Source organism: Rhopilema esculentum, chromosome 15 (genome assembly GCF_057945365.1).
Source record: "Rhopilema esculentum isolate cy_ngs chromosome 15, ASM5794536v1, whole genome shotgun sequence".
Taxonomy (NCBI): domain Eukaryota; kingdom Metazoa; phylum Cnidaria; class Scyphozoa; order Rhizostomeae; family Rhizostomatidae; genus Rhopilema; species Rhopilema esculentum.
In genome coordinates, this window is record NC_142829.1 from 10276223 (window position 1) to 10296131 (window position 19909).

The following is a 19909-nucleotide window of genomic DNA, read 5'->3' on the forward strand; positions in this document are numbered from 1 at the left end:
AATTCATTTAAATATTTTGAAGACTAATAAAAAGTAGGCTTTTTTGGTTTGTTAAATTTAAGTTTTAACGAAATGTTAAAAAGTGTTTTTTTCTAAACCTTATTATTCTTATTACACTCCGTACATGAGCAAGTCAATATGATAAAGTTTTGAGTTCATTCAAGCTAAAACCTGCAGAGAGTTTGCGCATATTCTACCTTTTTAGAATCGTTCTACGCGAATATCCTTAGGAGACTGTCAATATCAAATTACATTTACCAAGTTGCAAATATCCGTTTGATCTTTTTAGGAGGCATTGCACTAGAATAATTGTTTAAGCATAATACGAGTCATGCTTTATTCTGCAGTATGCGGTGCGTTCCCCCCCCTCCCACTCCCCCCTCCCACTCCCCCCCTCCCACTCCCCCCCTCCCACTCCCCCCCTCCCACTCCCCCCTCCCACTCCCCCCCTCCCACTCCCCCCTCCCACTCCCCCCCCTCCCACTCCCCCCCTCCCACTCCCCCCCTCCCACTCCCCCCCCCCTACCATCACCATTCCTTCTTTTCGTGTCTACTTCTCGGATTGAACCTTTATTTACTTCACTCCGCCTCCTTTTGCCTCTCTCTTTCTCGCTCAATCATTCGATTGTGTGATAGCTGCATCAGTCTTTCCCTGGAATCAGACACCGACCATGAATTGCTTATTTAGGGGTCCTGTTGTGGAATTAATCTATAATTTTGCGGTTTAGACGTATTTGCAGCTTTTTATAGTATCCTCCAAAGGTCAAAATCCTTAATTATTACACTCTATGCTTAACTTGATTAAAATGGGAGATACCACAAGGCTTTCAGGGAACGAGACAAAAACCATCAAATCTAGGAAACAATTTTTCAAAGGTTGCTCAGGTTTTGGTTTCTTCAATCATAGCTACTCCATTGCATACTCTAACTATTGGTTTTGTCGATGTGCACTGAGTCGGCTAACTTTGTTTTCTGGATCTAAATACAATTCAACCTATTTTGAATACATTTGATATTTTTCATTATGGACGAAATAGCCTAAATCCGCTGATTGGATATCTGCAATTCATATATGGCATAGCGCGATGATCTGTCAGCAAAGACGGCGGATTGCACTTAGTAGCATTGACCATTCAGGAAATCAATGAGCGTTAAAAAACGTATTGCGCAGCACCTGAAGAATAGATTCGGTTGTGTATGATTGTCTTTACCTTGGAAACAAAATCGGTAAAATAAGGTTGCAATGCTTGCCATTTTTTATACATTCCAAAAAGTTAAATAACAAGTTACTGTAAAACCTTAACTACACTCTTCCTTTCCCATATAAAAGGATTTTCAATAGATTGTTATCTAGAGCCTCAGGTTTACCATAGGCTTTGAGTATATTTTGGACACCAGCGAGGAGACTTCTTCTAAGTTCATTAAAGGAATGGCAGAGCAGCAGGAAGTGTTCAGTATACTCTATGTCATCGTTTGTTTGACTGAGTGGGTTTATTTTATCTTTGAAATAATGCTCGAATTTATTGAATTTAATTTGCTTAGTCCCACATTTAATTTGGTCAAATATGCACCCCTTTTTGGATACTGGATACCATATAGGTAATATTGGGGAGGCCTAATTTGTGAGCCCTATTTCTTTTTCAAAATGCTTAGGTTCGGAAGGAGAAATAGAAAGAGATTCTATTATTTTGGGATCAAGTTTATTCCATTCAAGCAAGGAGTTAGGGTACCAAAACTAGATTTAGATTTTTCAGTTATTGCCCTTATTTGCCCTACAACAGGTTGATTTCTAAGGAAATAGCTAGGTTCATTATGTACTGAAATAGGATACCTTGTGTACTCAGGAGTCATATTGTTTATGATTTTATGAAAAAGAACAATATGCCTACTCCATCTTTTAGCACTTAGCGATTCCCATCCCAGTGCGTGCTATGTTTGCTCATTCTATCCACATAGCTTTCGCCAGAGACAGCCATCTTGTTTACCTAAGCAGATAATCTTATACGGTTGGGTCTTTGCAAACTCCTGAAAATACTTAAACTCTTTATGTCGAAGGGTTGATCTACCAATAAGTGGGTTTTATGCGCAAATCCTCCAGAGGTTAATAATTATAAACAAGTATTTGACGCACAAAGATAGCGCATATGACAGCTACCCTTAACTGTGCTAGCATCTGACAAATCTCTCTTCAGCTGAATCGATACACTTTGTTTTTGACCAAACATAACATAATCTGTGTCAGAAGCAAAACCAATAATGCTCTCCAAAGGAATCTTCTTCTAGTTGGAAGAATCTTGATTGCACTTTATATCTTTTCTGCATTTGTTTAATCAACAGTTTGAAAAACGTTTTTCATCAATTTTCATCAAATCAACAATTTGTGGCAAAGCATCACTACATATATATTTTTTCATATATATTTAAAATATCAATTTTTTCAATAACCAATTTCTTTTTTATTATTTATTCAGTCCCGGCGTCTCTTCTCTCTTCCCTGAATACTTTGGAAATCCATTTGATGGAATAATAGTTTATCTCTTTCAACAAACTACCTTGCACATGCCGAAAGAAGTTAACTGAACAAGACAGACGAAAAGAAAAATTATTTTTATCATGGAGGAAGAGCCTTTAATGAAGACAAATGTCAGATACGCAAAGAGAAGGAATTTATTAGTTTTATTTGCTCATTAGCAACATTTCTCTTGATTGAAGAACCACTTTTACTTTGATTCACCCCTTGAATGACACTCATTATGATTGATTTGTGTATGAGGGAAAAAAGGCCATTGTGGCAATAAGGTTTCAAGTTTCCGCAAAGCGGGTTTTTTAGAAGCTAACTCCATGAAAGCTTTCTGTTTATTTGTTTTTAATGAAAGCAAAATCAACATTTCAAGACCGAATTTTAGCTATATTTAGCAGCAAATGTAAATAATTGCCAATCTTCTAATATATTTTCCCAAAAAGTTGGTACTTCTTTACATTTCATTTTTCTAAAAGAACACTTTTCATACGTGACCGATTACATGCTTCTCCAATAATTAATTTTCCCCGTCTACATTATTTATGTGTTGAGACCCATCCTCGTTTAAAGTTTCACAGTTGAAACCTAGACATTTTATAAATTGTATATAAAGTCCTGTTTACCGAACCCAGTGACTCGAATACCTTGGTTGTTACGCCGAATTTGAGATGTCGAGAAACAAAAGTTTGACCTTTAAGACTTACTTTCTGGATCCGGATTGTTGAGAATAATGGAGGATTTTGCACAAATAATTTCAGCGGGAAATTCGCCGGAGAAGGATATACCAGGGCACTTAAACAAGGGTGTTTCTATATTTTCCCTACAGAAGTGATGAAAATTTAAAATGCTAAACATATCCAGCAAGGAAGCAAAAATCTTAAAATTTTAGCTTAAAGAAACCATGTAATTTTTGGGTAAAACGATTAAAACAATACATGAAATACCCGAAATTTGAAAAATTACAACAAACACAAGATATAGCTCAAATTAATAGAATTAATGTATTTTTTTCGATTTTGCGAATAACTAAACCTTCTTTTTTGAGAATATGAATAAAGCGATGATTTCAAATTCAACCATCTTCCTTACTATAAAGGCACCACAAGCTTCAACATAGACAGCTTTTATTAGGTTCTCATGCTGTTTCTCCGAGATATCTGAAAAATGTTTCAGAATCTTTATTCTAAATATTCTAATGTTTCTTAATGTACTCTTCAAATTGCACTAATCTACTGTAGAAATACGTGAAAACTACAATGAAAGTTATTAAAACAGAAGCTATCACAAGGAATACGCATCTGGGTCCCTGTTGTTCGTAAATATACGACAATAGCAATGGTGTTGTAGTTGCTGAGGCACACCCAACGGCAGAAAGAGCAGCAAGATAAACACCCTAGAGAGAGAACAGAATTTGCTATCACCAATCTTGCAATATTTTCTATAAAAATGTTTGTGCTTTGAATTTGTGCTCTTTTAAAAATGTTAAACAGTAATCTAATTTAAACGAGATCCGGTGATACAATAGATAAACAATTTAGTTTAGTTATAATAAAACATTTGTAAAATTGAATATCATCTACTTGAATGCGATGGCGTATGCACAACATCATTATCAACTATATTAAACAAATTAAAAAAGTTGTTGATTTAAAATTGTTTCATGTGATACTACCTGCTTTCGTGGACCAACAATTTTTGAATACAATCCAGTTATAACTAGATAAGGCAACATGAAGCCAGTCATGGTTATCAATTCTGCAATTACGAATTGCTCCATGTGTATTTTTGGTGTATTTTTGCACCACTGGTACTTTGCTGGGCAACCTTCTTTCAAACGAAATTGTGTCAGATTTCCGACTCTGATAAACTCTAAAATTGAGAAGACGGCATTCTGTTATATTGTTTTTTTAGGATGCTAACATTAACCTTACATTTGATACTATTGCAGGGATTTGTATAATATTGGCGTGACAATGTATTATTAGAATAGCATATCGTATGATATCTCACCTGTTGTTTGAAGAGTTGGATATGTGTTTCCCCAGGGTAAAAATACGATATAGCCTACCAATGCAATTGTACATCCTACCAAAAGCACTTGTCTTTCATCCATTCTAAATAAAAACAGAAGCTTGAACATATTTTTACAAAACAATGCCTACGATTCCGTAATGAAATTAGTTTGAATTTTTAAAGCTTTTTACTCTTTTATATTACATTTTAAATTTTAAGGTTGTTTTATGTGCTTTTCAGCTCGATTTTGTCCGCTGAAAGAAATGTTTGCTTTTATATCAAGCCAAGAAAATGAATGCTCATCCGTAATTTTTATAAGTCATTTATTCTCTTGATTGATTGCATGCAAGAACTTAGTTGGGAAATTTCCATTCGTAATATGTACCCATAAAGTATTTGCAATTGAATAAGTACTAAAACGCTACCGTTTGGATGTGCACTTGATAAATCCAAGCGATAAAGCTGCAATCGGTCCAAGGAAAGACAACAGAATGCCAGAATAGAAAACAGCGGCACGTTTGGTCATTGCAAATTCATCTACCATGAGTGGAGCTGTCAGCCTTGCCGGAAGTGCAAATAACAAAGAATAACTTTTTCAACTTGCGTGGAAAAGTTTTCAAAAATAGTAATGATAGTTTGATAACCAAGAAGTAGTTTTATCTCAATTTCGCTGAACATAATTTAGCTGACAAAATCAGAACTTAGAATAGTGACTGAATGCAAAATTATTTGAGAAGTAAAAACTTTTGAAATAATTAAAAGAGCTAATTTGCCAACTGTTACAGCGCCATTAAGGTACGCATTGTTTCACTTTTTTAATATGGTTATATTCTGAAAAGTAAAGGAATTGATAAGTATTTCTTACGTTTCAATTGCTGCAAAAACTACACAGATAACAAAATAGGAAATTGACATCAGATGCAATGCAAAGTTGTCCGGTTTTGGTAAATCCTCTAAAACGACACAAAAGAATTAATTAATTTTTCTAATTTTTCAATACCAAAAACAATTGATGTAATGTAGAAAAATTAATATTTATATCTAGTAAACGTTTCTATCAGCTTCAGTAAAAGCCACGTTAAAATGTGTAGTCTTTAAAGACTAACTTTAATATAATTTCATAGAACTAAAAACTTTTGTGAAAGTAAAGCCACACAAATACATTTGTATTTCAATCACCTGGTTTATTTTCTTTGCCACTGTTTAAATTGTATTCCTGGAACCAGATCAGTACTGAAGTGAAACTAATAAACTGCATAACCATTCCGAGCCATCCAGGAGCATTGAAGGCGTCAATGATGATAAACGAATTACGATATTCATTTTTAAAAACGATAGCCAGAAAAGCTGTAAGACCTGAAATAGAAACATTATCACGATTGATTTTACTGAGCTTAAAAAAGAAAGATTATCACATTGTTTCGAAGTTTCTACTTGCTTTTATATGAATATTTTTTACCATTTTTGCTTGTTCAACTATACGTTCGAAGCATAATTTGGTTGGATAATAACACTCAAGCAAAGTAAGGAACATAAACTGAATCAGAAAGTTAGTCAGCTCGATCATATAGAAAACGTTTCTAAGATGTATAAGTCAGTCACATTTTCCAACAAAAGTCCTTTATAAATACTCATGTTTACGGCGAGAACAAAAAGTGCATAACAAAGCCATCTGAGATAATAATTAACAAATTCGCATTTGTCAATCAAGCAAACTTTGGAGTCGCCATTAATGTTGTACTTTATTTCATAAAATTATAAAGGGAAATCACAGCTCCGCTTCTTGTTAGTACCCCCTTCTTAAAAATTGTTCGATTGTTCTCTACATTCTGAAAAATATTAACCATAACATTTGTGAACCCGGAAATAGAACTAGAATTGGGCGGCGGCATACTTGTGGCCTTGCAGAAGCCTGGAAAAACCAAAGGGCCTGTTACTAACCTACAACCAGTCATATTACTCCCGATATTGGTAGAGATCTTGTCAAATATTGTTCTACATCGCATTCAAGCTAAGGTAGAACAGTTCTTGTCAGATTCACAAGCAGCATATTGACCGAGTCGCAGTACTTCAGATATAGTGTTGGCATACAAATGGATTATTGCATAGACACAACAATAAACAACGCATTGATTCTTCAACACATTGGAAATATTGCATTGATTATATGTGTAATACACTGTGGAACCAATAACATAGGCAAAGATTCACCATCAAATATTGCAAAAGGAATCATCACCATTGATGAAGCTGTGTACAAAGCCAAGCTCAATGCTAAGATCCTTATCACCGGCCTACTCCCTCGCGAACAAAAACAAGGTTTCATGAGAAAAAGCACCTGCACTGTCAATGATGAGCTAAAGTATCTATGCAGAAAGTCCACTCAAAAGAACTTCATCTTCCTAGAACCTGATGACACTTGGACTATGCCAAATGGAGACCTTGATAAAAATCTCTATTTCCGAGACAACCTGCATTTAGTTGAGAGTGGAAATGAGAAGCTGGCAAGGTCTGTCTATCTTTCTATTTCTAGGCTGAAAGAAAGGGACAAGCAAGCACTAAAGTATACACTCAATCATTCTCATATTGACAGACAGCCTAAATCGCCAGCACTAAAACAATCACATAAACCTCTCCACACGCAAGCAGAACTACAAAAACATACCCATCTAAAGACCCCTCCTTCTACACAAACACAACCACAAAACCTTGTTTACACACAACCAGAAAACGACAAACAAGCACTATAAATAAAGAAACCTATAATACAGTCACAAAAACATCAACACAAACAACCCCCAAAACATACACATTTACAATGACAAACCCACACACCAATAAATGCAGGAAACAGTGGGTGGGAAGAATGGTAACTGATCATAATACTTACAACCTGGCAGAGATAGTAAATAGCTCTGGCCAACCTTTTAGACAAGTAACTACTGTTATCTCCAGTTATCAAATCCAAAACAAAACATCTTCTGGAAAGATTATTCCTTATTTGAAGAAATATTCTCAAATAATAATGCCAATTATGTGGTTTTTGCTTCGGATACTTGGCCATTGGTTCTGTAGAGGTTCTTTGAATAGATATAGTCTAAAGAGAAATCTTAAACACCTCTTTAAGAAAAAAAGAGTGACAGGTCGGTTTCCTAAGCAGAGACAATTATGTTGGTCAAGTCTGATGTTAACTTTCCTAATAGTTTTTACACACGAAGAGTAAGATAAAAAAAACCCATATCATTTCATGAAGAATCAACAAAACCATGATTTATTTACAAAAGAAACCTTATCCTTCATTAGCAATATCAGATCTGACTACATGCAAGAGCAATTATCTCTTCGCGCACTTTCCGATTTAGAATTCGAAAATAACAAATCTTTCATTAGTCTCCTTATGCTGCTCGCGGGTGTCATTCATTTTCACCGAGGACCTTCTAATCTCTGCCAAACCTGTAACAAAACGGTCAGAAAAGGGTTCCAATGCGTACAGTGTGGTCTCTGGGTTCACAAAAGGTGTGGTAAAATATCTAATGCAGAGTTTGCAATTCTCTCCTCACCGTCGAAAAATAAATCTGGATATACTTGTTTGTCTTGCAAAAACACCAACAAGGTTGACCTTTGGCAAGAGTTACCTTTTGCTGCTGACCCCTTTCCTGAGCTTTACGAGCAACAAACAATACCCATACCCACGGAAGTGAATTAATTTGCCCAAGGTTCAACAGAAGATTATATGTGGAATCCATTAAGAAAAGGAGGCTACACTTCCTTCACCTCAATATAAATAATTTATTGCCAAAAATCGATGAATTGCGTCTCATTGCTAAAAATTCAAATGCTGCTGTCATTGGAACTACAGAATCAAAACTTAATGGCACAATATCTGACAGCGAAGTTAAAATTGACGGATATGAACTGAAAAGATCTGACAGAAAAAAACAAGGTGGGGGTGTTGCTTGTTATATCAGAAAAGATCTGTCTTTCAATTTAAGAGAACATTTTTCAGCAGACCTAGAAAATATATTTCTCGACATATTTTTGCCAAATCCAAACCAATCCTAGTTGGCATCCTTTACTGACGGCCCAACTCAAGTGGTTCTCTAAAAACTAAATGTAGCTATTTCAAAAACAGAAAAATCTGATTTGATAATCAAGAGGTTTTTGTCTTGGGGGACTTGAATATTGACTTGATGGACAGTAAAATGAGCAACTCTAATGGGATCAAGCGCTACAGGGAATTCTGCTCCCTTCACGGACTTAAGCAACTAATCCAAGAACCAACACGCATAACTGAAAAGCCCGAAATAACATCTTGCCTCTTAGAAAAAAGAAAAAGAGAAATTGTGTTGTTAGCAAACTAAATCAAAATATTGACAAGCCAAAAGAATTATGGAAAAGCCTCAAATCACTTGATCTACGTTCCAAACAAGATAAGCCCTCAAAGATTTGCCTAAAATTGGACGGGAAACACTCTTTTGATGATAAAATCAACTCTAATATTTTTATGAATTTCTTCTCCAATTGAGCTACAGAGCTTGTAAAGAAGCTACCTAACCCACCTCGTAGATTTGGTATAGAAAGTGTTATAAAATACTACAAAAAGCTGAATCTTGAAAATGAAAGATTTAAACTTCACCACACCATCCATGATAACGTCTTTGAACTCCTGGAGGGAATAAATCCGTCAAAAGCAGCCGGACCCGATAATCTTGCAGGGAAATTCCTCAAGGAGGATGCATCAATACTAGCAACACTAATTACCGAGCTATGCAATCTTTCAATTTCCCTAGCATGTTTTCCCGACGATTTCAAGCAAGCGAAATTGAAACCTCTCTTTAAAAAGGGGAACAAAGATGAACCAAAAAATTATCTACCAATCTCAATTCTGCCGCAAAATTCTGAAGTAATTGAAAAAATTTTCCACGAGCAGATACAAAAATATCTAGATAAAAACAAAATTGTCTATCGTTACCAATCCGGCTTTCGTCCTTACCATTCAACCAACACATGTTTATCATATCTAAGCGACAAAATAGTTCAGAGTTTTGAAAATAATATGTTTACGGGCATGATATTAATAGATCAAAAAAAGCATTTGACACAATCGACCACGAAATTTTCCTCAAAAAAATGAAGCACCTTGGCTTTGCTGACTCAGTCATACTTTGGCTTCGATCATATCTAACAAACCGAACTTTCTTTGTAAACATAGAAAAAGATTCCTCATCACCTGGTGAATTATCGTGTGGCTTTCCACAAGGCTCTATTCGTGGTCCGCTAATCTTCCTTTTATTTGTAAATGACATGCCACAGGCAGTCGACTGTGATTTACTTCTGTATGTAGATGACTCCTGTCTTGTTTTTGGAGACAATAACGTGAATGAAATAGAAAACAACTAAACAGAAATTTCAATGGTCTTTGCGATTGGTTTGTTGATAACATACTAAGCATTCATTTTGGAGAGGACAAAACAAAATCGATACTTTTTGGAAAAAAGAATAAACATACAGACAGAAAAGAACTGGACATCAGAAGAGGCGACATCAAGATTAAACAATACACCTCAGTCAAATATTTAGACCGAATGCTCGACGAGAACCTGTCCGGGGAATCAATGGCTACAAGAATCCTAGGCAAAATCAATGACAGGATAAGATTTCTATACAGAAACCAACATTTTCTTGACTTTTCCCTTCGTAGATTGCTAGCAAACGCATTAATTCAGCCCCATTTTGACTATGCAAGCAGTGCTTGGTTTCCATACTTAAACAAAAGATTGACCAAAAGAATTCAGACAGCTCAAAAAAAATAAATGTATCAGGTTTTGTTTGAATCTAAATAACGGAGCACATATAGGAATCAAGGAATTCGCAAATATCAAATGGCTCCCCACGAAAGAGAGATTTGAACAATGTATGACTGCTAAAGTTTTCAAATTTTTTGATAATTCAGCCCCACCCTACATGCAGAGATGTTTTACCAGTTGGCCAGAACAGAATCACTCGAAGATCTAAAAACAAACTGAATCAACCTTTCCGAAAGAAAAATAAAGGGCAAAATTGCCTCTCATATCTTGGTCCCACAATTTGGAACAATCTACCGTCAAAACTAAAATCTGCAAATTACGTCAATAGTTTCAAACACAAGATCAAAGATAAATTCTTTGATGATCTACAAAGTCAGGAGGATAGCCCTTAGGTTCTAGTTAGCATTTTTCCAGAATTACTTTTTTCCTAGTTTCGGATACAAATCAATTTTTCATGTAAACATTTCTTTTATAACACCTCTGGAGGGACCATTATGGAAACAAGATCGTATTGACCTTTTTATTGCTATCCCTGCCATTTTTAACTTGGGGTGTTTTAGTCTATGCTTTTAACTTCTATCTGTAAATTTTATATATCTGTAATTAGATCTTTTTCTTTTTCTTAATTTTAAATTGTAATTCATTTGATGGCAAAATTATACATACATACATAGATAAATGCCGAGAAAGAGCCCTTCAGTAGCAATATGGGCTCACCACAAGGTGATGTGATTATTGGTCTACCGTTTAACATTTATTTTGAAGAATCGCTCCGAAAATTAAGGAATTTCATACATGAGATAACTGTAATGATGATCCTTTTTTTCTCTGGAAGTTATATATACTGATGATGCTGATCTCATCACAACTAGCGAAGTAGAGAAGAATACCATCACAAAAAAGATTGATGAAATTCTTCAAAGAGATAATTTGAATAAAACAAAACAGATAAAATAGACATTTTTCGAGGAAACAGAAACACAGTGCAATGAAAGACAGTTAAAAAGCTTGGCCCTTTGTTAAGGGATGCAGAAGATATACAAAGAAAAAAACAGTTGTCGATAGCCTGCATGGATAGATTAAATCCTATCACGATTTCCAGTCAGAACTTGCCCAACAGATTCGAAGAAGGACCAATTCCAATTGACATCCTCAAGGGTAGATGGCGGCTGTTTGGTCACATATTGCGTTTGTCCGGTGGTTCACCGGCTGGAAAAAGCGATGAGATTCTACTTTGAAGGATCGGAGAGGGGAATCAGAGGCAGACCTATAGAAACTCTCGTGACAACGTTAAACAAAGATATCTTCAGAGCAAGAGCAATTGAAGGTCATTTCCACTACCGAATATAAAGAACAGTAGAGATGAAAAGATATGATCGACAGCAAATGACACCGTTACTAACGGACAACAAAAGAGTTTGTCCTTTTTTAACTAGTGTGAGAATATTTTCTAGATTAGCAGTTACCTGGCCCAACCGCATATCCCAGGGAGTAAATTGTGAAAAGAATTGCAAAGATCATCGTTTTGTTCGTCAGGGTTGTTGAATTTTCCAACACTGTACGGCAAACAACCTCTTGACCTAATTAGAAATAAATTTAATCATAGGTTACAGAGGCCGTTACAAAATTTTTCTTTTCTGTTAATCCTCCTATTTTATATTCATGTATCCCTTTCATCCATTCAAACGGATTGCGTTACCACCAATCGAAAGTTTCCGTTATCTCTAATTTTTTTTGTAGACCAGATGGAAATGGCGGGAAGTACCACTTTGGGGCGGGGGAGTTTTGATTCCCAGTTTTGAGTTCTTTATTAACAGGTGATTTTGAATTATGATGATAAACAGGGACTGCCTCTGTTTTTTGGGGTAAAATGGGGGTTAAATCAGGAGAAGTTCCTGCTTATCCTCTGTGAAGGAGAAACACGACTGGAATGACGCTTTTAAGGAAATATATCCGGTTTAATCAGTGGGATATGAAATATAGTTTATCTTTTTTGGTAGAAATACGTTTAAAATAATAAAATGAGAATTAATTCGTCACGTGACGTCTAGTTACCCCCATGTCCTTATATGGATATCTTATGAAAAATGGGCAAAGTAAAGTCATCCTTTGACATGATGGTGCCCAAAATTCAAACGATTTTTAAACTTTAGAAATCCTGTTCTTGGCGAAATATGCACGCCATAAGATTGTGCAAACACTATTATTAAATACAATTAAAAAACAAAATGATTTTCCTACCATTTGCAAAACCATTTATAAATCTTGCAACTACGACCATCGCTAGTCCATTGCTTCCCGGAAATGCTGCTGCGAGAGCATACAGAGTGGATGCAAGAAAGTCGAGCATGCTGCATAGTAGTAAAGGCCCACGGGCACCGTGCTTGGTTTGCCATGGAGTTAAAATAACTAAACCAATCAACTTGGAGAGATTATAGCCACCATTTGCAATACCAAGAACCCTTGGTTTTACCAGTTGATCAAGCTAAAATGGCGTAAACAGGAAACATATGCGATGGTACCAAATATTTGAGAATAATTATGTTACATATGTTACATAAAATAGAACTCTAGCATTTTTGACAATCTATGTTTAAAGAATGCTCAATTTAAAACAGAAACTTTATTCTAATAACTATAAAATGTTTTTACTAAAAAAAGCATTATCTGTCTCATAGCAAAGAGAAAAATTTCTTCGCTTCACGAATATATTTTTTAACTCCCTTGCAATGATTGGTGTTTGAAAAGGTAGAAAAGAAAAAAACTAGAGCAACATAAAACTTAGAAAACGAATTAACAACGTCAAAGGAAACGAATGATATGGTACCATATATCATAGCAGAAAATCAAAGAACAAGCTTAAAAAGATGCTTTTATCTTTACTTTGTAATGTTTTTAATTTATTAAAGTAGAAAAGTAATTGAAGCAATATGTAACATATTGGTCTTTATAGTAAAATGAACTTGTGCATTTCCGTAAAACATTTAACATCAAGCGCATGCCATTTAAGCAGCTTCCAAATGACTGCAATGTAGCGCACGATTCCAATTGTTGCAATGACGTAACAAAAGGAAACTTCAATGTTGTTTTTAAAATTTTTGCAAGCAAGAGAATCAAAAATTGATAAGATAACAAGAAGCAAATTTAATATTAACTTTAGTATTAACGGTACCTTTTTCATATAGAGCCAGAGTGATGGCATTGTAACTGTATATACTGGAATTGGAAAGAGAATCTCATTCAGGCCCTATAATCTATGCTTCTTTTTCGATTTCCATACTCCTTACTAAAAATATTAGGACAATTTCAATTAATTATACGAAACAAATTATTAGTTTGTAAAAAATCACCGCTAAACTTTTATCATATTTCCGCTACAAGATAAACAGTGAAAGTTTTGCAGTGTTTCCGTTCATTTGAATTCTTAGTCTAAATGCTTTTAATGTGCGAAAATCACGGGTAGAATTGCACAAAATTCTCTTACCTACTGCACCAAAAAATGAAATCAAGTAGATGACATAGGTTGTTCTTCTTCTTGGCTTAAGATCACCGGGCAACTCAACATCTTCAATGTTGGGCAGCTTTTTCTCAGAGGAATCATCATGTGAATGCCTGAATATTGTCGAGAAAGTCGTGATAAAAGTCCAATAACAACTACAGGTTGATTAAATGACCATAAGGAAGACCAATGTCTTTCTTTCCTCGATACACAAATTACACACTGTTTAGGGCTGTCGTATACACTGTTGAGTGTTGAAAGTTGTTATGATTTTCAAATAAGATAGAATGTTGCTAATATGCAAAAGAAACTAAAAAAGGTCATCCTTTAGGTTTACCTGTCAGTTGTTGTTATTAATGGTTCTCTCTCCATGCCTAAAGAACCGTCTTTGCCTTTGACAATCCTAGTTTGTCAACTTCTTTATTCAATTTTAACGCAATCTGTAAAAAAGAAATATGGATTCTCATTTGACCCAAATGATTTCTAAATTGAAGCAGAGAATAGAGAAATCTTGCCGGAAATGTATATTTATAATGATATAAAAACTAAACTGTGTAGTTTTATGAAGAAAATGTTTTAAAAAGACAATTATTATTTTTCCGGAATGCGTTTCATCCTTTCAACGAGGAATCGTCAGCCTATTTAAATAGCTTTGCGAGTTCAACGTTAATTAACTAAAGACATCTCTAATTTGACTTCACATTTACTTAGCCTTCTTAAACGTTATCTGTCTACTGAAAATTCTCTCTTTAATTCTGGCTTAAATTTTCTTTGAAAATTTTGCTCCATTTCTTCTCGGTATATTTTGTCTCGGTATTAAAATACTTTGAAAGATACATTCTACCAATCTGGAGTCAAATTTTTTTCAAAATTGCTATATCCTGTCTCATTTTATTGGTATTGTTGTTTAAAATTTGGTCTAAGCTGTGAACAAAGCAACGAATCTGTGACGTAATTGGGCGTCCAGATTCACGTGGCCCGATCCACACAAACGGCAATAGAGGTTGAGTTGACAACAAATTGAACCAATTCAGTTCTCGTTTGGTAAAAATATCAAGTAAATAACGAAACTAGATTAAATATTTATATATATAGAACAAGTTGATTCATAAAATCCAGTTCACTTTTCGCCCTCTGTGAGCTCTAAGCGTTTCTAAATGGCTTGGCCAAATCAAATCACCGCAGCAGACTGTTTGGTATGGCGGCATTTCTTACTCTGGTTCTCAAAATTTTGAACAAACGCTATTAATTTCCGGTTGTATTAGGTATAAAAATTCGTCAACATGATGCTTTCATCTAATGCAATACTCGCTTTTGCTCTATTCCATTGCTAGCAAGATTGGCTGTTATCGTGCTGGTTCATCAGGCCTATTGCATTTTCTTGCTCACTTTCCTATCCTTTTAACAGCATATTCACATTCTATCGTCTGAAATTGTTCATTCTTCGAAATCATCAAAAAACTTCACATTGGTGTCAAACTAAAAAAAAGTGGTAGTTTTTGGACCTCAGAAGCACTTTAAGCTTTGTACATTATTCACACAATCAGCCATCTTCATGATTTGTTCATTTGATTAATATTTCAGCCGTTGTAGAAATTCCAATTTTAACTTCACAGTCTTCCGGAAGTATCATTGCAATATCTTAGATGGCTTTAACTGAATTCTAGGAAAACAATTGCTAATTCTTTCAGGGAAAATGATGTTTTGAGCTTATATATTGCAACTAAACGTTTTTTAATCGCTCACTCCATGGTTTTGAGTTGATCGTCCCATTTCACTTGGGTCCATTACGACGTCAAAATCTTATGTTTTTTGAAAATTAAAAAAGTTTTTGGCACTGGAAAACATTAAGATTGCACAAAATACCAGAAGCATAGCATACCAAAGAGTTTTTTGTGTCATACCTTTTTAACTCTTCACAACTTCACATTATCTATTTCGAGGTCAGAGAAATCTTTGACTCTGTTCAGTTGTCCTGAATGCCGTATTAACATAAACTCACTTTATTATGTATTCTAGTTCATTTTTAGAACAGCAACTGGAGAATGTTGAAGAAATATCTAAATTACTTAGGATTTTATTATTTGTTAATTGCTTGTATGAAGCTCAATAAGTTCTGCAATTATCACCAAGTAAATCCCACAAAAATTAATTAATAGCTGTATTCATTTTGCATTACTCATTATAGGCGTTAAAATCAACAAAAGACTTGTGACACAACTGTTTAAGAAAACTAATAACCATAGCATCTTATCTGTATGCAAATAACACACTATTTTCCCTCCTGCGCGAATCTAAAGATAGGAACTCCAGTATTTAATATGTTAAATTGTTAAGTCACTTATTTTACTACTATCCACGAGCCGGGAGTTTTCAGACGAGCTGTCAAAATTGTGTATAAGGATAATAATAAGTCTAGCGTCTAAGTAATAGATCACTTCATTAACGTCAGGCATTCAAAAGCAAAGTACAAAAAGTGAAAATTGTTGTTTTCTTTGTTAAAAAAAACCTTAAAAAAGATTTTAAACAGATACTTTAGTCAGATAAGCTAGCTGAGAGTGAAAAGATGACAGACAAATGACAAATGACAAACAAAATAGTCCTTTGGCAGCAAATTGCCCGTGGATAAGAGTTGCCCCCTAACATAAAAAACTAAAAAAACGAGGCATTAAGTGTCTCCAACTTGCTGAATAACTAAAAGTTCATTTGATAAAGCATATTGAAAAAGTCTGATCAACATAATCCAACGATTTAGATTACATCATATTCAAATCGGGGATTCAAAGTGCTATCAACAAATTAAATTGAAACTCCCATAGTAAAAGCCCAATCACTAAAACGTAGCCTCGCAACAATATAAAAAATTAGCGAAGGTCCCTGTAATCTATAATTATATTGTTGAAAGAAGCCTGTTATTCCTAACTTAATTATGTTTTGAATGTTATCTATTTCTTGACATGCTCTAGTAAAACCATATCGCCCATGAATTTTTCGAGATGTATCATTTTAATTCATTATCCTGCTCAATAAATGAAGCGAAAATCTCTATTTACCAATCAATGGATGTAAATAAATTAATTTAATTTAATTTGGTTTTTTTTAGAAATGTTCATGAGAAAACGAAACTTTTAGTTAATACCAGTGTAAAGAACTCTAACCATGAAGAAACCCATTAATAGAAAGATTAAGTTAATTAATTATTCTTTAAATAATGGCAAAATTGTTGGCGTTTTTGATTGGCCTTTTTTAAAAAAGGTTTTCTTAATAAAGACCCTTAATTTAACTCAAAAACTTTTAGGAAGAAATGGCAGCAAAGCGTTTTCTGATTGGCGATAATTATATCTGCAACTGGCTTTGTCATTTCTGCAAAAAGAGGTTTCTTGATGAATACAGTAAGAAACAAAGCAAACAGACAGAAGTCATAACGTTCGAAAATATATCTTACGATCGATTGATCTTTAAACAATAAGGCGTCTAAGGGTCCATATTTATCTAGCGTCGTCCCGTAAGTGGAAATGTTCCCAGATACCAGTAATCGTCATTCGCCAGTACTGTCTTTGTAAATATACAAAACTCTGTGGGATTCGATCGAAATGACACTCGTTATTCTAATACTTAATTTCATTAAACCAAACTTCATGCTGACGAGAATTTTGACAAGTATCTGGCCATGTTAAAAATCACTGAGACACATAACTCTTTGTCGTAACCCTATCTGCGTGTATATCCATAACTAAACCGAACCAAAAGGCATAAACCCAAAATACACCCAAACAATAAAAAACAATCACAATACTACATAACCAAGCATTTACATTATAATATTTTATGTAAAATGATATTAGTCAGAGAATAATTTGATAAACCCAATGATGATGCCAAAAAAACTATAACGAGATAGCTAACGGATCTAAAGGGTATTGTTTGATTAAATGCAATCCCACTTCGAATATCAAAAGGAAAGAAGTTCGCTTGCATATTAGAGAGACAATTCCCAAGAAAGAAGGGCCAGATATTCCTTCATTTGTAGCTTTTAACCGACAAACAGAAAAAACGCCTAAGTATTTCAGGGCCGCCGGACGCAGGTTTGAACAGGGGGGGGGGGGGATGGCCAAAACGAATAAAAAAGGCACAAATATTTTTTTCCAAAAAATTAGTAAGTGCCAAAAATGGTACAAATTTCATGGTAGTTTAGACAATTATAAAAATTATGACACACTTTGGATATAATAATAATATTAATTTTCTTACTTTCATATTTAAACAATTTTGTCTTCCTTGGTATTCGCACCATCCCCACTTAAACACAAATTTGTTCGCCTCCTTGGAGTTTTTTTTAAAAGCTAAAAAATTTTATGGTTGAGTCATCTTCACGCAATCGGCTGAGGGTACGAGCACATTCTTCACTGTCATATCAAATTCAATTTGCAACATTGGTTAGGTTTATCTCGTCGGTCTTATGAATGAAACAAGTTTTTAACTCTCCTTAAACTTGATCCCGGGGGGGGGGGGGGGGGGCTCAGTCTGTTGGTAAAACGCATTACACGTGAGTTCCGAGAAACTCGAAAAAAGCTAGAATTCTGGGACATAGAATTTTGAAAATTGGGTTGCATTCTTAATCAGTCAGTAAAAGCACAAAAGGGCAGGAATTTACTGATATGATGTTGCAGATAACGTTTTAGATAAATCAATGGCATATTGAAGTACAACAAATTTTGCAGCACATCTAGTCTTGTATATTGTTCTAATCCTAGATAAGAAAATTAAGTCTTTGTTAGCATGTATTCATTGCAGGGACACAACTTTTTCATTTCTTCATAAAAAACATTGAACACAATGTTGTGAAGCAAGCAATATGTTGCAGTTATAGTTTTACAGATGTCTGATTTCGTTAATAAATATGTCAAGAACCACAAGGGATTGTTGTTGAAATCAAATTTAGTGAATTCTGCTTTATAACTTGCCTACTCATAAGTTTAAGAAAAATAATGGTTCTAACATGAATTGGTATCAGGAATTCTTGCTCAAGCCTAAATATTTTCAGTGAAAAGAGTCACACAATTTTGGCAAAGTCACAAAATAGGGTACATTTTACGCATCCCAGAATCAGCATCGCATTGCGATCTTGAAATTGAGTACCTTATTACAAAAAATTTCTATAAATAAGGCGTTACATAAATTAACAGGAATTGAAAAATTCCGCGTTAATGAAAATCTTGTCAATTTCTGAATTTCAATATTTCAATATTGAATAATTGAATATTCGAATTAAAACAAGGTGCATGAAAGATGTATGCAGGTGATAGCCCTATATAAGTTTCTGGTAAGACTATCAAAGAGACTGAAACAGAATTGAACACATCTGCTACACAAATTGCAACGTGGTGCAGTGAAAACAAGATGGCTGTTAATGTAGAAAAAAAAGTCTCTTCTGGTCACGCCACAGCAAAATTGTTGGAAGCTGAAAAGAAACCAACAAGATCAAGCAATTGAGGTGAAAATGAATGAGCAGCCATTACTACTTCAGAATCACCAACAAAAGCTCCTTGGAGTTGTTATTGACCAAGATCTTACATATAACGATCAAGTTAAAAACGTATGCAATACTGTACGCCGCAGCCTTGTTTTATTTCGTAGTCTTACCTGCCATTTGATACAACAAAATTGTTCTATCAAAACTTCATATAAATTTATTTTGATTACAGCAGTGTGGTTTTGGGGTCTTCTACGAAGATATCCTCGCTGTTGAAACTTCAAAAGAGAGCAGCTAGGTTGATATATGACCGTGAACATTCAGGTCCACTTTTTAAGAAATTTGATGGCCGCCAATTCAAGGAAGAATTAACTCCAAAACAGCCATAGTAGTCTACAAGGCGCTAAACCAACTAGCTCCAAAATATATGACTGGTCTCACTCATCAAAATCAGCTTAAACAGCGATTGACGAAAAGTTCATCACACAAAAACTTGTGTGTGTCCAGATCAAAACTGAAAAAGGCTGATCAGTCAATATCAATAAAAGGAAGTAAAGTATGGAATGAACTTCCACTTAACATTAGACAGTCAACAT

General features: G+C 34.6%; 1 protein-coding gene across 1 annotated transcript; it reads right to left on the minus strand.

Annotated features, from left to right (window-relative positions):
- Positions 1 to 1315: 1315 nt before the first annotated feature.
- LOC135685639 (major facilitator superfamily domain-containing protein 8-like) lies at positions 1316 to 5345 on the minus strand. The gene is made up of 4 exons (XM_065201629.2): positions 4960 to 5345; positions 4532 to 4635; positions 4194 to 4390; positions 1316 to 3914 (listed from the first exon to the last, which is right to left on the minus strand). The coding sequence occupies exons 1-4, from the start codon at positions 5076 to 5078 to the stop codon at positions 3714 to 3716; spliced, it is 621 nt and encodes a 206-aa protein (XP_065057701.2). The 5' UTR covers positions 5079 to 5345; the 3' UTR covers positions 1316 to 3713.
- Positions 5346 to 19909: the final 14564 nt, after the last annotated feature.

What these genes read in the sequence shown, in the direction of transcription:
- LOC135685639 (XM_065201629.2), bottom strand. Translation starts at nt 5,078, where the DNA reads ATGGTAGATGAATTTGCAATGACCAAACGTGCCGCTGTTTTCTATTCT. An exon ending in TCCAACTCTTCAAACAACAG is followed by an intron (nt 4,391 to 4,531) that starts GTGAGATATCAT and finishes TCTCAATTTTAG; the next exon opens with AGTTTATCAGAGTCGGAAAT. An exon ending in TTGTTGGTCCACGAAAGCAG is followed by an intron (nt 3,915 to 4,193) that starts GTAGTATCACAT and finishes TTCTCTCTCTAG; the next exon opens with GGTGTTTATCTTGCTGCTCT.